Source organism: Phaethon aethereus, assembly GCF_964289735.1.
Source record: "Phaethon aethereus genome assembly, chromosome: 8".
NCBI lineage: Eukaryota > Metazoa > Chordata > Aves > Phaethontiformes > Phaethontidae > Phaethon > Phaethon aethereus.
In genome coordinates, this window is record NC_138584.1 from 14,976,557 (window position 1) to 14,991,137 (window position 14,581).

Consider the following 14,581-nt stretch of genomic DNA (forward strand, 5'->3'; position numbering starts at 1 on the left):
AGTAGCACTTCATGTAACGAGAACATTAATTCAGCTTAGGGGAGACATACTCTTTTATGCTGGCTAAGTGATGCTTGACAAATTGACAGCAGAATCCTTAGGCAACTACAATTAGGGAAAAATCCAAACAAATGTAAAGCTACACTCTTTCCCCGTATTGTGACAAAGAGAAAAAAAAAAATCTTAGAAATAACAGTGTACTTTGACATGCTGCTATGTTGTAGTTGATGACACTGGCTTTAGTTCTATACACTCTTGAAGGACTGGATTCTCTACTGCAAAAGCCACCAGAAAACATGAGATATCTGTCTCTCGTTACTCTGTAGTTCTGAGAAATTTAAGGGATGCAGAGAATGGCCACTAACAGGGATGACTCCTGTTTAGGTTGTGTACCTGGGAAATAAAGTAAGCAAAACTGGGGAATAATGAGGAGCATGGCGAAACACTGCCGTAGAGAAGGGAATGGGACACTGCTCGTGGAGTGGCGAGAATAGGGGTTGAACTGGTGGGGGAAAAAGGCTATGGAAAGGAGGAGAAGCAGGTAGTGACTGAGTTAGAAAGAAGGAGATGATTCCTCATACAAGATGGAGAGAAGAGCTGGGCAATTGAATCATATCCATGGCATCCGTGGTGCCTGGGAGCATACACAGAACATGCTTTGGGGAAAAAAAAAGGCAAGAAACACGATGAAGGATGCTACGGCAAGAAGAAGCCTAGTAAGCATCAAATGGTGCATCAAAAGCATGAACAAGTCATTTAACTTCAGACATAGGAGAGAATGTTAATGATGCAAGTAATGACTAAACAAGTGAAAAACACTGTAACAGGCGCTGTGTTTGTGCATGAGTTTAATGAGTGAGACTCAAACTATTAGTTTTAAGGTAGGATTTTGTTTTCTACTGAAAGCATAAAAATCATATTCTGATTCTCAGGTTGCTGAGATACCCTTCCTGCAGTTTCACTTCCAAACAGTGAAAGCAGATGCCAGGGCTTCTTTTTCTGCTGTTTTCAGGCGTGCATTACACACCTGTAGTTGGTAATATAAGGGCCTCTGACAGTAATCACTTCTTCAGTAATTAACCATCAGTGGTAAGCCCTCACTTTGCAAACAAGGAGCAATACAGTTAGCACAATGCTTTCTATTATTGCAACTGCTGCAGTAAGAGAAGGCATTTTTTTCTAAAATCTAGATCTACCGAGATACAACAGCAAAAACATTTTATGCAGATTTCAGTGTTCAAGAAAAGCACCAACAAAGAATAATTTCTCAATATAAACGAATGTGTCCAGTATTTTAGAGGCTATTTAAGAACCACTGGCAGTTACAGAGATAGCTGAACCATTTTCTGCAGTTTGTGACTTAATGATAGTAATTTCATGTACAACACGAGCTTTGGCATTCTGAACTAAAATTCTAATTCAGCAACAAGCATTTCTAGACAGGAAAGAAAACCAAAGAATTATTTTTGTGTTTTAACTTATCTAATGATCCATTAACAAAATATTTCAATATATTTGGCATTGTTTTAACATACGTATTGCTGATACAGAAGTCAGAGATCATCAATAACTGAAGAAAATGTGAGAGGATGCCAAAAGCTTGCTGCCTGATTTCAGAAAATATTTTGATCTTAATATGTAACAACAGATTGTCAATGTCCATGCATCTCACAGACTGTGTGTTAATTAATTAGACTTGATGATCAAGAGCTCTGTCTTTTCAATTACATTTTAACAAAATGATTTGTAAAATCAGGACACTGTCATTGGCTAATGGGCTATCCATAAAAAATTCAAAATGCAGGATTGGAAGTTACAGTTGTCAACATATATCTGTGAAAATTACTAATTTATGATTAATAGATGGCTTAGTGTATTTCAATCTTTTTCCCAAAATAAGGAGAAATTCTTTTAAAAAATGAAAGACATCTGGGATATTTTCAAAATGCATACTTCAATCAACAACATGTTCCCCATGAAGAAACTTCACAAAATGCTTAACATATTTTGTTATATGTTTTCAAGTTCTCTTTCTTAGTATATATTTTTGTAAAAGAGAATTCTTACCAAGAATATTATCCGTAGCATTTGAGTTGAAAACAAAAATCTAATTTCAACCACTTTTCTTTCTTTCTGAAGTAGTAAGGTTCAGTTATAAAAAGATTCAATTTATTAATTGTATACACTTGCAGCATTGATTTTTTTTTTAAAAAAGTGCAATAAGCTTTTCATATTGACTTCTCAAAATTATTTTGTTCTTTTTTATTCTTTTAAAGTCTGATTATTTCACAACAGGAAAATTCTTAGAGAAATAACAATGAGGACTTCCTTAATGTGCTGTCTGAAATGGAATCACATTCAAATAGTTTCCTCATGCAAGATCATTTACACAAGTTTGAGCTTTCCAGAGGGCTTCTTCATGCAGTTACAGCAAAAGGTTTCCAAACTGAAATATAGCAGCTGACATTTAACTGAAAAATATGTTCAAAATTGTTGTGGTTAGTAAAACAAGAGTGCCCTCTGTCGATGATGAACTCAGGATCAACCACTTGGGCACAAATAAAATACGTTTTGCTTGAATCGTGTCAAATTAAAGATAACTGCCTCCCTCTTCCAGCAAAAACTGATTCTGAAGTTAACACAGGTTTGAATTAAAATGCAAAAATTCCTCTTTACAGATAACCCATGGACTTCTCCGCTGAAATAATCAATGAAAAAATAACATTGATATGAGAAAGTGTTTTACCTCTTCATAATAATGGAGATTATTCTCAGCCACATTAGTGAACGTTGATCTCATATCACACTGCATGTTTTGCTTCCACCTGTCCCAGTCTGCTTTCAGAGCATTATTGGCACATTCGACTTTGTCTTCCAGTTTCCCAATCTCTTCTGAGAACTAAATATGAATTGTAAACATTAAAAAATATTAGTAAAGTCACCATGTCAAAAGTGATTGAAATCCAGTGATTGTAGTGCAGACAAACAGAACCACAGAACCAAGGCTGGTATTTAACTTAGCACATAAAATCATTCCCCAGGGATAAATTTAAATTTTATTCTTAATTAATAACTCAGTACAATTTCTGAAATATTAATAATAGAAATTCTAGACCAGAATTAAAGTGGTGCTGAAGATACTTTTATTGACTGAGAAGTTACAGACTCTGGCACCTCTTCACTAGCACTTGACAGTAATGCATCTAAAAAGGAAAATGTAGAGGGCTTTACTGAAGCAGAATCAACTATACAAATTAGATTTGGCCAGAAAAACTGTGAAAACCCTGACAGAAACTTTGATAACTTCAGGAGAAACCAGACTGGGGAGAAGACAGCAGAAATAAAAAGCACAAACTTTCTGATTTCTTGGCTGTTACCTTGCCATTTTTTCTTGCGGAACTAACCTCTGTGTGACCATGTAAGGGAGAGAGAAATACAGCAGAGAAAGAACTTAAAACAAAGGACTTCAGCAGTGGAGAAACTCTTTCACAGCAATCCAGGATCAAAAACCTTGAGGGCTACTCTACAGACTTTATTTTCTTCTAATTACTGTAGATGCACAAAGTGACTTTTCAGCTAATGGGAATGAGTAAGTGGACAGAGGGCCCCTCTTTAATGAGTCTTCTAGTCCTCTCAATAATTTTGTTACCTATTGTAATTTACTAATCATCTGTGTCAGTTCTGGCTGGCACCCAGTCTCAGAATGAGGTACATCTTCAGCTACAGTGCAAATTCATCTGCCGGGACTGCACAGCGACTGTCTGCAGGGTCAGACAGACCCTGGAGGGAGGTCAGGCAGAAACACCACCAAAAAGGAATGTCAAGCCGGAAAAGTTAATCTCCTTGTACTGTTTCCACTCGGGTGCCATACACCTTCCTCTTCTTCCTTGTAGTCTGCTGTCAGGCAAATTGTTTTTTCCACATACAACGTCCCTGTAAAGTTGGATAGGTCCTCGTGCTCTCTGCAGAGCTAGTGCTTTCATTGATATGAACCAGTATTCCAGGATTAACTTCCAGGATTTTCAAGGAATGATTAGGCTATTGGCAGAATGCAGAAATGTCAAAATTCGGAGCAGGGTGTGGAAGGTCTTGCTGTGCAACCTTCAGCTTGAACTATGCAGGGAGGACAGTGCAACAGCTGGCAGTGCCGCCGCCAGTGGACATGAACTAAGCAGCACTGCCTGAAATGGTCACAGAACCTGAGCCCAGTGCTTAATTCACAAACCACAAGTCACCATTCAGTTTGAAACACTAGAATCTTTCGGGTCTTCAAAGCAGCCAAAAACTCCTTAGCTAGTAAAACTGAAAAATTCATCTGAATGGATTTTCTCCATATTCCACGATACACAGATGAATAAACATTTTTAGTTAGACTTAATTTCTACACTGATTTTCCTTGCCACACTTCTAGATTAATGAAATACTGGTTATTAATCAAGAACAAAATACAAAATATTATTTCTAATTTACTGAAAAGCCCAATTTCAATTATCTAGCCAGACCGGTAATCAAACTATGGACAAGGGTGATTTCAACTACCAACACTGTATTCAATATGAAAAGGTTAATCCAAAGTTTAAATTTGGGGTCATTACGTTTAAAGAAATTACAGGCAGATGGATTCAGTATCTTAGGTCTGTCCCAAGTTCATTGCCATTCCTTCAAATACCAAAAAAGAATGTACATAGAATACTGATAACAGTGAATATTTTTAGATTGTTTAGAATAGTAAAGGCAGTTGGATCCATGTTCTGCTTTTCAAGAAAAAAGTCCCTGTATGGGAATGAGCCAGGCTACACACATAGAGAAATTCTCTGACTTAGAAGTCCTGGCTGCAGCAGCTTCCCCTTTATCTCATTCTTCATATCTTTAAGACATTTATTTTACAGTTTGTTTTTGTCTTGCCTTTTCTAGAAAACTATGAATTTCTTCCACGATGTAGTCACAATGTGATGTGGACAGACTCTGGATATGCCTACCTGGATATGTGGTTTAAACATCACCTCTAAAGCCCAAAGGAAACTGTATGTTGTATAAAGGCAAGGGTTGGACTTAAGGTGTAAAGACAGCAATATGCCACATTTCATCATCTCAAGTAGAGAGGTTTAAGATCTACTTTTTGACAACTGAAAAAAACCCCATAAATGCTACCCTCTTCAGCTGTCATGACAGCAGAAATCAAAGAAGAATGGCTTGGTCTCAACAAAAACATCTACCTAGTTTGTTCCTCATTTATAAGGTGTAAATTGTTACAATTTATCCTGTAAATTAATTACGATCCTGAATCCATTTTCTTACACTGATGTCTCTGAGGCAGCTAGTGTGATAAATTAAATCTCACGTCAGTGATCCCCAGAGAAAGACAGCACAGTACTAATCAGACATCGGACCACAGGACAGGAAGGTGGGAGCCAGACACTGCTAGGGCAGACCGCTGCCAGATGTGAGTGGTGCAACCTGTGGCCAAAAAGCTTTTGCCCCATATCCAAATTACCTAGTGAGCAACACAGCATTTTACACTATCTCACTATACAAAATAGCGTGAATTTCTGTCTGCTACATGAATTAATCCTACAGCTTGGTGATACTAAACCTTTTCAGCCTGGAGTTAAAACATAAGATGAATTCACAATGTTATAGATTCAGCATTTCATCTCTTTGCTACTCAGTTTCAAGCCTGAACACTAGAATCCTTAAGTTAGCATTTAATGCTTATCTGGTTCTGTCAGAGCACATTATACCAACCTTTTGTCAGAATTACTTTTAGCACTAGTGGCAGTACCAAAACTGCCAAACCACAGAGAGATGCACTAGCGTTGCTATGTATGCCTTCAGGATGGAGCATGGGAGCAATGGATCCACAAACCCCAACATCTGTACAGCCAGAGCTCTGGAGGTAAGAATGGTCTAGATAAGCAGGAGGACACCAAAGCCCTCCCACATATCTCTGCCAGAGCCTGCATCCAAAATCACTGTCTTCAAACCTTCCATACCCTCAACAGCTGCCTTCTTCATGGACTAAATTTCTGAGTGAGAGACAAGGTTTTGGCTATTTAGCAGCACCACGAGCAGCCTTCTAAAAGCTCAGTGGCAGAAGCACAGGTCAAGAAAATGTTTTTTCTCAGCCAATGAGCCTGACATCTTGTAAGGTTTAAGTTGCGATTCCAGCCTATTTCAGCTGCACTGACCTTGGGGATGTTTCGTATCCTCCTGCTGTATAAATTCTTTTTGTTAAATCATTTAACATTTGCCATGACCAGTGTTAAAGATCTCACGGCCTTTTATCAGCTCTAATGACAGTCTGAGATTCCTTATCTATGGTGGAAATGTACTTCAAATGAGATTAGAGCTCATGCCACTCATTGTCAGCAGAATTTCTGGCTACTAGATTGCACTGACAAGTTCAATCTGACATCTATGAGATCATTAGAAGCTACATGAGTTCTGCTTAGAAATAGAAATGTGCAAATACAGCCACACTCGGTGTTTGACACCTATTCCAATAACAGTACCTATGTTATGACCACCTTTTATTCTGAAATCAATCTGGTTAGAATTGTGAGCAAAATATTTCAACACATAATAAAAATTAAAACTTGGTAAAAAACTGATTAAGAAAACAGTTAAAAGTTACTTGAATGGTTAAGAATAGAAGTACTCCATTCTCTGTGGCCAAAATATCATTAATAGAAAAAGCCTTCAACTTCTAATTAAGAAAAAGTCTTCAGGATACAGCTGCTACTCAATTAGAGAACACAGGATTTTATGATCAGATTAGGCTAACAAGACATCTGTTTTACTGCTCTCGTGAGACTGCGAGGAGAATCAGACTCTCAGAAACAGGATTTTTTGAAAGGAGTAAGAAATAGAGGGCTTGGAAAGATAAACCAAAGATCTGATTACCTGGGTAATCACACTGTCCAAAGGCTTTTGAAACACAGAAACAGTGAAAAAAGACCAGGTGCAAACTGATCTCAAAATTTTACTGGCAGCAAGTAGAAACATCTCATTATGGAGTAAACCATTGTCAATATCAAATCAACATGGTAGGATCAATACTATGCTAAAGGGAAAAATATTCCTTTTTTTCCGTAACAGTGCAGGGAAAAAGAGTGCATGCACATTGTCTGAGGACTCCATCAGATTAAAACAGAAATACATTCTGAAAAGACCATGTCCTGCCAGGTAATGTTCCCTTCCCTACGGTGGACAGCAATAAGACTAGCTGCTAAATAAGCTGTATGAAGCTGGAATTCATCGCTGAATTCCTCTATGCAAATGCAACTGTTTTTAGCAAGTTGCCGACAAACCATACAAATGGGAAGTACTGATTAAAAGGGACGCAAGGTTGAAAAGTTGATATAACTAGCTGCATACAAATAACTTACACAAGGACGTAAAACACTCCTTTCTGCCAGAATAAATTTTAGAATCATAGAATCACAGAACATCTCGAGTTGGAAGGGACCCATAAGGATCACTCAATATATACTGTGCTTTTACATGCAGTGCGTGTCCCCGGCACGCGGGGCACCCACGGCGCAGGGTGCTGGGGGCACGGGCAGGCTACGGGAGGAGCCCGCAGCGGGTCTGCCAGTGCCCTCACAAGGCAGCAGGGGAATATGGTGGCCTGGAGCCAGCAGAGGACTAGGACCTGCCATTGCTACCCCAATTCCCAGCCTAGGGGCCTTCTCCCACTGACCAGCCGCCATGCATTTTATAACAGCTTCAAACCTTATGTGTAAACTAAGGACAAAGGACAGGAGAAGTGGCAGAGGAAGTAGAGAAACAAAAACAGATTAGAGAACACAAAGGCAGTGAAATGAGAGGACAATATGAGATATAAGTAAACAGAATTTCTACTTCAGAAAAAAACAAAACCAGAGGTATTTACTTACTGTCCCACTAGAGTACACAGAGGCAAACTGTTACAAAATACACCATAGCCATGGTAAATATCAGACAGTGGTAATATATTCTTATTTATTCAGCTCACAGACAAGAAATCAAATAAAAATACGCATTTCAAGTGCCAAAAACTATCTAAACGGCTCATCTTTACATGAAAGCTAATTACAAAAACCCTAATAAAAAGTAACTGAAATGTCAAGGACTTTCTCCTTTGATGTACTAAAAAGTTACAGTGATTATTATTTAGTCTTTTTTATATATATTATTTACACAGTATAACACTTTGTGTTAACACTGTGCTAGAAGGACATTATTTAGGCTGGAGAGTTAAACAATCAAAATCTAAAAAATGCCAATACCCATCCCAGAAGTTCCTTTTAATCGGCCCGCTGAGCCTCACCGATGGGTTTGGGGGTGGCTGCCCCCATGGGCTACCAGTTACAGTCTGACTTCACTAGAATGGATGAAGGTATCATACTGGAAGTAAAAAAATATCCCTGGGCCCAAACAGGTAAGACAGAAACCTGAAAGGACAGAATCCAGAACTTTTTATTTTAAATAAGTTTAATGACCAGCTTTGCTCATTCAAACCACGGAGCAGCAGCTGCAAGAGCACTGCAGCAAATCATACTTTTGTTTAATTCCCAGCGTGGAAGTAAACCGAAATGCTAAAAATAAGCCGCGGTACAGTCTGTGTTGACAAAACACAGTGGTTGCCCACTATTACCAGCCCTTTGCTCCAGCAGCCTATCTACGGAAGTTTTGCGTCTTTACCATGGTTGCCTTTGCCTGGCATGCACAGCTACAAAGACCAAACCTTTTCAGAATAAGTGTGAGAATTACAGAGACACCACCCAGTTACCAAGCATGGCTTCAGAGGACACACGTTCTTCAGGGGACTGTCTTTTGCAGTTAGAATAAGGCCTAGGAGATTTCAACTTGGGCTACATACTCACCAGATCCTTTTCTGTCTTTTTATTGGCTAAAGCATCAACTTTGGAGTCGAGCTCGCCTTGAATTTGGTCTCTCCTTTTCAAAACACCCTTAATATAAAGAGAAAAAAAGAAGTAAACCACACCAAATTTTAGCCATCCATTCAGAAAACCATCAAACAACTTGGCTATTTAATAAATTAAGCAAGGTCACAGAATGATGTTATTTAATAATTTTGACATGATAGATGTACTTTCCTCAACAAAATCTTAAAATCATGTAGTGAAGAGTCATTTTTCGATACTTATATTTTATCTTACATGTTTTTCAAGAATTTTAATAAATCCAAAATCAATGCTGCAAGAATGGGCCATATGCTGTATCATTGCTAGTTGTATAAGAAAAACTGCAACAGCAGTTTACTTAGTATCAGCTCAACTTACTATACATTCATATTTTAAAATAGCAAGATGAGTTTGTAAAATCTCATGAACAAAAGTATCTTCTTTGAATAAAAGTTACAATATGACAAAAAAAAGTTACAAATTACTAAAAATGGTACACTGAGCATTACTGAAATCGTGACTTTAACCTTTAATATAATTTTGTAAGTGACAAACATAGTTCAGTAAAATCAGATAAAATTATCATAAAAACGATACATGTTCTAACATCAATATATGTGCTTATTTTCAGCATATGCAATTATTTCCTCCCTTAAAACTGTCTTATCGGGTATTGGATTTTTAGCATAACATCAAAAAATAGTTAGAAAGGGGAAGGAATGTTACTTGTTAAACTACAAAACAGGAACGATATTACAGATTAGATTTCCATTTCTGATGCTCATTTGCTCTGTGACCTTGAAGAACCCTTACAAATTTCTGTTTGCCTTAGTTTCCTCATCTGTAAAAGCACACTCACGTGTGCTTATCTTGCAGAAATGTTGCAAGGCCTTCAAAAAAAAATAATCAGAAGCAGGACATGTATAATTACAAATCTCAAAACTTTCTTTTATATTACCTTGCCACAACTGGTATAACTGCTTCTTCTGCATACACTAAAGAGATTTTCAGTATTCACCTCTAGCATAGGGCATGTTGAAACAGCACAGGGCACAAGCAGCTCTACCTTCTCTAGCTGTCTTATTTGAATGAGTTCTCTTTGAAATCTTGTCACTTTAACAAACACAATAGAGTAATTTAGGAAGTTAAACTTCAAATAATTTTTCAACATTTCTTTTTGAACAGGTACTCACTAAAAAAATTTGGTAAATCTGATTAGATAATCCTGAGTAACAGATTAGCAATACATACTACTGCTCATGAATCTACGTTTTGATAGCTGAGAATATCTTTTGGTTAGATAAATACAGAAAATGGTTAGCTGTAAGCATAGAAGCAAAACAAGGACAGCTTTCCTTCATATTACAAATGCTTTGTCTTTTTTACTATTTCTTTTGCCTCTTTTAAAACTGTTTTAATGACTGTTTGTCAAATTTATCTCAAATACTCCCTAGAATACAAGATAAACCAAATGACTTTAATATTAATATGCTACAACTATAGACAAGTGCTGACTTCTAATGGCAAACAGAGGGACTGTGTTTGTAAAACATATTATTATACTTCTACAACTTTTTGGTGTAGTATTTAATGGCACCCTGCCACAAAACCCTCAAATAATCGTATGTGGACCTGTAACCAATTTATTGCTGCAGTTTGTACCCTGAGGCACCGCAGTACTCTGCACTCCCCGATTTGTTCTGTGAGTCAGTTAGGAAGGAGCCAGATATAAATATTTTAGCTATGAATTCATCTCTTTCTCCAGTTTAAGGCTGAACTTCCAAGGCTGGAAAATACAAGGATTGTATTGTATTGGCCACACCTTCTTCTGCACATTTGCGCAAGATCTTGGCAGCACTGCACAAAGGTCCCTGTGATGAGGGGTTAAACACACCTCTGAAAGCAGGTTTTACTAGTGTGTGACTTCCCCTATTGTATTTTTATCATGACTAGTAGTTCCCTCTCCAATCTGCAAGACGGAATTAAACTGCAGGAAAACCAAAAATTGGTTGTAGAACAGGAATGAGCTACTGGAGGAAGATTTTCCTCCGGACAGGACCTCAAGGCAGCCTAATGCTGCACTGCAAGTGTTGCATCAAGAATGCTGCAAGCAGAAAAAAAAGCAATGGGCAACAGCTACTTATACTGTGTGCACGAAGAGCCAGGTAGTCACTCCGGGGTTTGTCCACAGAACCCTCTCTGTGCTGTGGACAAAAAACACCTGAGAAAGGGTGAGCCAGGCTGCAGACTGGAAGGCAATGGAGAGGCAGTGTCTCTTCAAGAGCATGAAGGATGGGATGGCTCATGGGTAACAGACTTAGAAATTCTGAAAAATAAGTTTGGAAGTGAGGGAGAGGAAGAAGACCAGCAACTGCTAGGATGATAATCTCTTCAGACGTTTAAACAAATCAGTACCTACTTCCACCTACGTGCACGTACATGTAAATAATGAGGCCTGGGAGAAACAGGACATTTTGTATGGCCCCCCTTTCAGTGAAGCTGGTCTTAAAGACAGCAGTCATTGCAGCAGTAATTCTTAACCTCTCAGTAGCTAAGCCTTACTGAGAAATTGGCAGCACTCTGCACAGTGCCAGCAAAGGCTGAGTTAGCTTGGGTCTTGCTCTACCCATGGCCTGTGACACATTCTCAGCTCCTACTCAGAAACAACTGCAGTAGGAGCTGGGTTCCCAGCAGAGAGGCAAAAACAGCTACTGCAACTTGCATTGCTCAAAAGCTAGACAAAGAGGGGTTTGTACATATTTTCTGCTTTCTGAAGGCAACAGAGTGGGAATTATGACGTGCTGAATTCAGTTACTTAATTATGTTGATTCTCCATCAGCACTGAGTTTATAAATTCTGAAGTCTGACTTTTTACATTCTCCCCAAGTGTAAGAAAAATACATACATAAAGGGAACAGAGAGCATCCCCTTATGGCAAAGACTAACATGTGCTTATATAATGGCACAGGGACTGGAAGTCCCCTGCTCTTCTCGAAAAAGAAAACATAGTTTAGGAACATCTCCTAGAAAGGGAAAAACCTCTCCCCTTCTTTTCCCCACACAGTCTGTTACTCGATGAGTTCAGATTTCAGCAGTGTCAGAGGAGGTCTTTCTCAGCTGCTGTTCCCCAAACCTTTCTGTGTGCCCGCCTCTCCGCTACAATGCAGAGCTCTCTGAAGATACTCCTTAGCCCAGCTACCAAGGGCCACTTCTCATCTGGAAGGGGTGCCCCTTGCCTGATTAACAAGGGAAACAGGACAAACCGGATTCCCCGCTAACGGACCGCTGTCCTATGCTGTGCACGCTTGGTAACAACAGTAAATAGAGGGACTGCAAAATCATTTTCAGCAGTTGCAAACTCTCTTCTAGTGTTTGTCACTAGACTAAGCCAAACTTCATATACAGCCATAAGCAATCCTTAAGGAAACCTTACCATCAGAATTTCACTGTAGAGAACGTATTCATGTAAAATTGGCAGCAGGTTTTCCGAGAGCCCTGCCATTCGCTTCTCGGTAGCCTTGCAACACTTATCGATGCAGCTGGCAACACCTTTTAGGGAGTCTGCGATATCTTCTTCCGATGCTGACCAGAGTGTGTGGATGGGGCCGTATTCCTTCATTTCATTAAAATACTCTTAACAGGAACATATACATATATTAGTCTTTTGTCCATCAATAGATGTCTAAGTGATAGTAATTCCAACCTCATTTACTGTGAACAAAGCCAGAGACTGAGGCTAATGTTTAAATTTGCTCAAATGACCAAGATAGGTAAACTGCAGTTCATTGTTTATGAATGAACTAATCAATGAATGTATTGTAATTAAGTAGTTCCTAGAAACCTATCAGCAAAAATGCCCCTGCCATTTTAAAAGGACTTTGTATTTTAAAGAGAAATTGTATTCAGTTCACCCAGCAACCTGAACTACTTCATATTGTCTTCATACAGAGGGACACGAGCCATAGCAGCCCTGGGCAGCAGTTGGTCTGACTTGCTTCTACTGTCCTGAATTCTTCTCAAACCCCATTATTAAAACTAGTAGCCTTGGTATGTCCCGAAAGCTGCAGAAGGCACACTCCAGTTCTGCCGGTGTTATCTCCTTTAGTGGTTTTTATTACTCTAAATATATGGATATCCTGTTAATTATTTCTTTTATGCCTCTAGGCCAAGTGATAATCTGTAAGCAGAAAGAAAAATGTTGAGAATTCACTGTGCCATTTGCAGGACAAAACTTGCTCAAGGCTGGATATGACCTGGAAGCTGCATATTCACAGGAGGGTACTCTGTGAACGCACTGGTCATGTATTGAAAACACAATATCATCACAACTGAATTTATCATGAAGAAACGTCCAAGAAAAGATGCAAAGCAGACATGTGCCATGAAGAGTGTAATGTTTGCTTTGAGATTAATTCAACAAAAAAACCCTCGGTGGAACATATAATTAAGAATCCCATGTTAAGCTACTGGAAGCAGGAGTGTTCTCTGAGTCACAGCTATCAACAGTTCATATCGACGACAGTGCGGCCCTGCACACAAATGTTCTGCCAAGTGCTATTTGGAAAATCTAGAAAGAAGATATAACCTACAGCATTTGGGAGCATGTCAAAATTCATAAGGTTTTCCAGGAAATATTTTGGCACTGATGCCCCGAACCTACAGACCTCAGCCAGCTATTTCCACTGAAATGAACAATATCAAAAGGAGCTCTTTTCACCAACATGTATTTTCCTTTTACAGACCTCTCCAATTTAGTGAGGACACGCTGAGATCTGGTACTTCACAATAAAGAACAAGAACTCAGTTATTAAAGAACACAGTGCAGGTCTTCAAATTATATTATACAGACAAAAAAATCCCTCAAGTGCTGACCAGTGGAAAATCAAATAGTTCAATGACATGTTAAAACTCTTCCTATTAACAAGTTTTTGAAACCAACTTAAAGGTCTGCTAGAAACAATGATCATTATGAAAAACACAGTATAAACACAAATCTCCTTTTTCCCCTGCTTGTTGGAAAGAGTATTTTGCCTGGCACAACGAAAACTCATTTACTTTTCCAATATATTAATTTCTTAAATCAATAAAACTGATACTTGTTTTCTACTTACCCCTTTCTTCCTTGTAAATTCTATGAGCTATTTTGTCTAGTACGTTTATTTTCTGACTAAATGTTTCCATGTAATCGTTCATTTCTGTAAACATTTCAGGACGATTTTTAACTCCTCCTCTTACTGAGGATGCTACAGCTCTGACGGTCTGTCCCATCCTGCTCAGCAAACCGGGACCCTGCTTCTTGTGTGAGGACAGTTCCTATAGACAGAACAAGCCGTGTTGACTTCCATGTATTTTTTTAAATTCTCTGAAAATAATGCATACTTTAAAGCTTTTTTTTTTAAACAAAAGTACATACATAAGGCTCTGTGTGTCTTTTTAGCATATAAATCTTACTTTAAATACATTAGACCAGTGTCAGAACTGTACCTGTCATGTGCATTTATTAGCTAAGCCTTTCTGGGCAAACACAAGCATGCCGTGTATCACGGTCTCACAAGGGTGATTAAAGATGGCAGAGAACCTTTACCCTTTCATTCCTTAGGGTGAATTAGCTAGTTTGCAATTTAGCCTTTTGAATAGGAAAGCAGAGGCAATGATTGCAAAAATAAGTAATT

General features: G+C 38.5%; 1 protein-coding gene across 1 annotated transcript in view; it reads right to left on the reverse strand.

Annotated features, from left to right (window-relative positions):
• SNX7 (sorting nexin 7) overlaps positions 1–14,581 on the reverse strand; it is a gene marked incomplete at its 3' end in the record, with an annotated part of 29,560 nt that overhangs the window by 5,422 nt on the left and 9,557 nt on the right. The window contains exons 5-8 of the mRNA XM_082002787.1: positions 14,021–14,222; positions 12,343–12,542; positions 8,868–8,954; positions 2,747–2,899 (exon numbers count right to left, since the gene is read on the reverse strand). Coding sequence (XP_081858913.1) covers positions 2,747–2,899; positions 8,868–8,954; positions 12,343–12,542; positions 14,021–14,222 — 642 coding nt within the window. The remainder of the gene's footprint in view (positions 1–2,746; positions 2,900–8,867; positions 8,955–12,342; positions 12,543–14,020; positions 14,223–14,581) is intronic.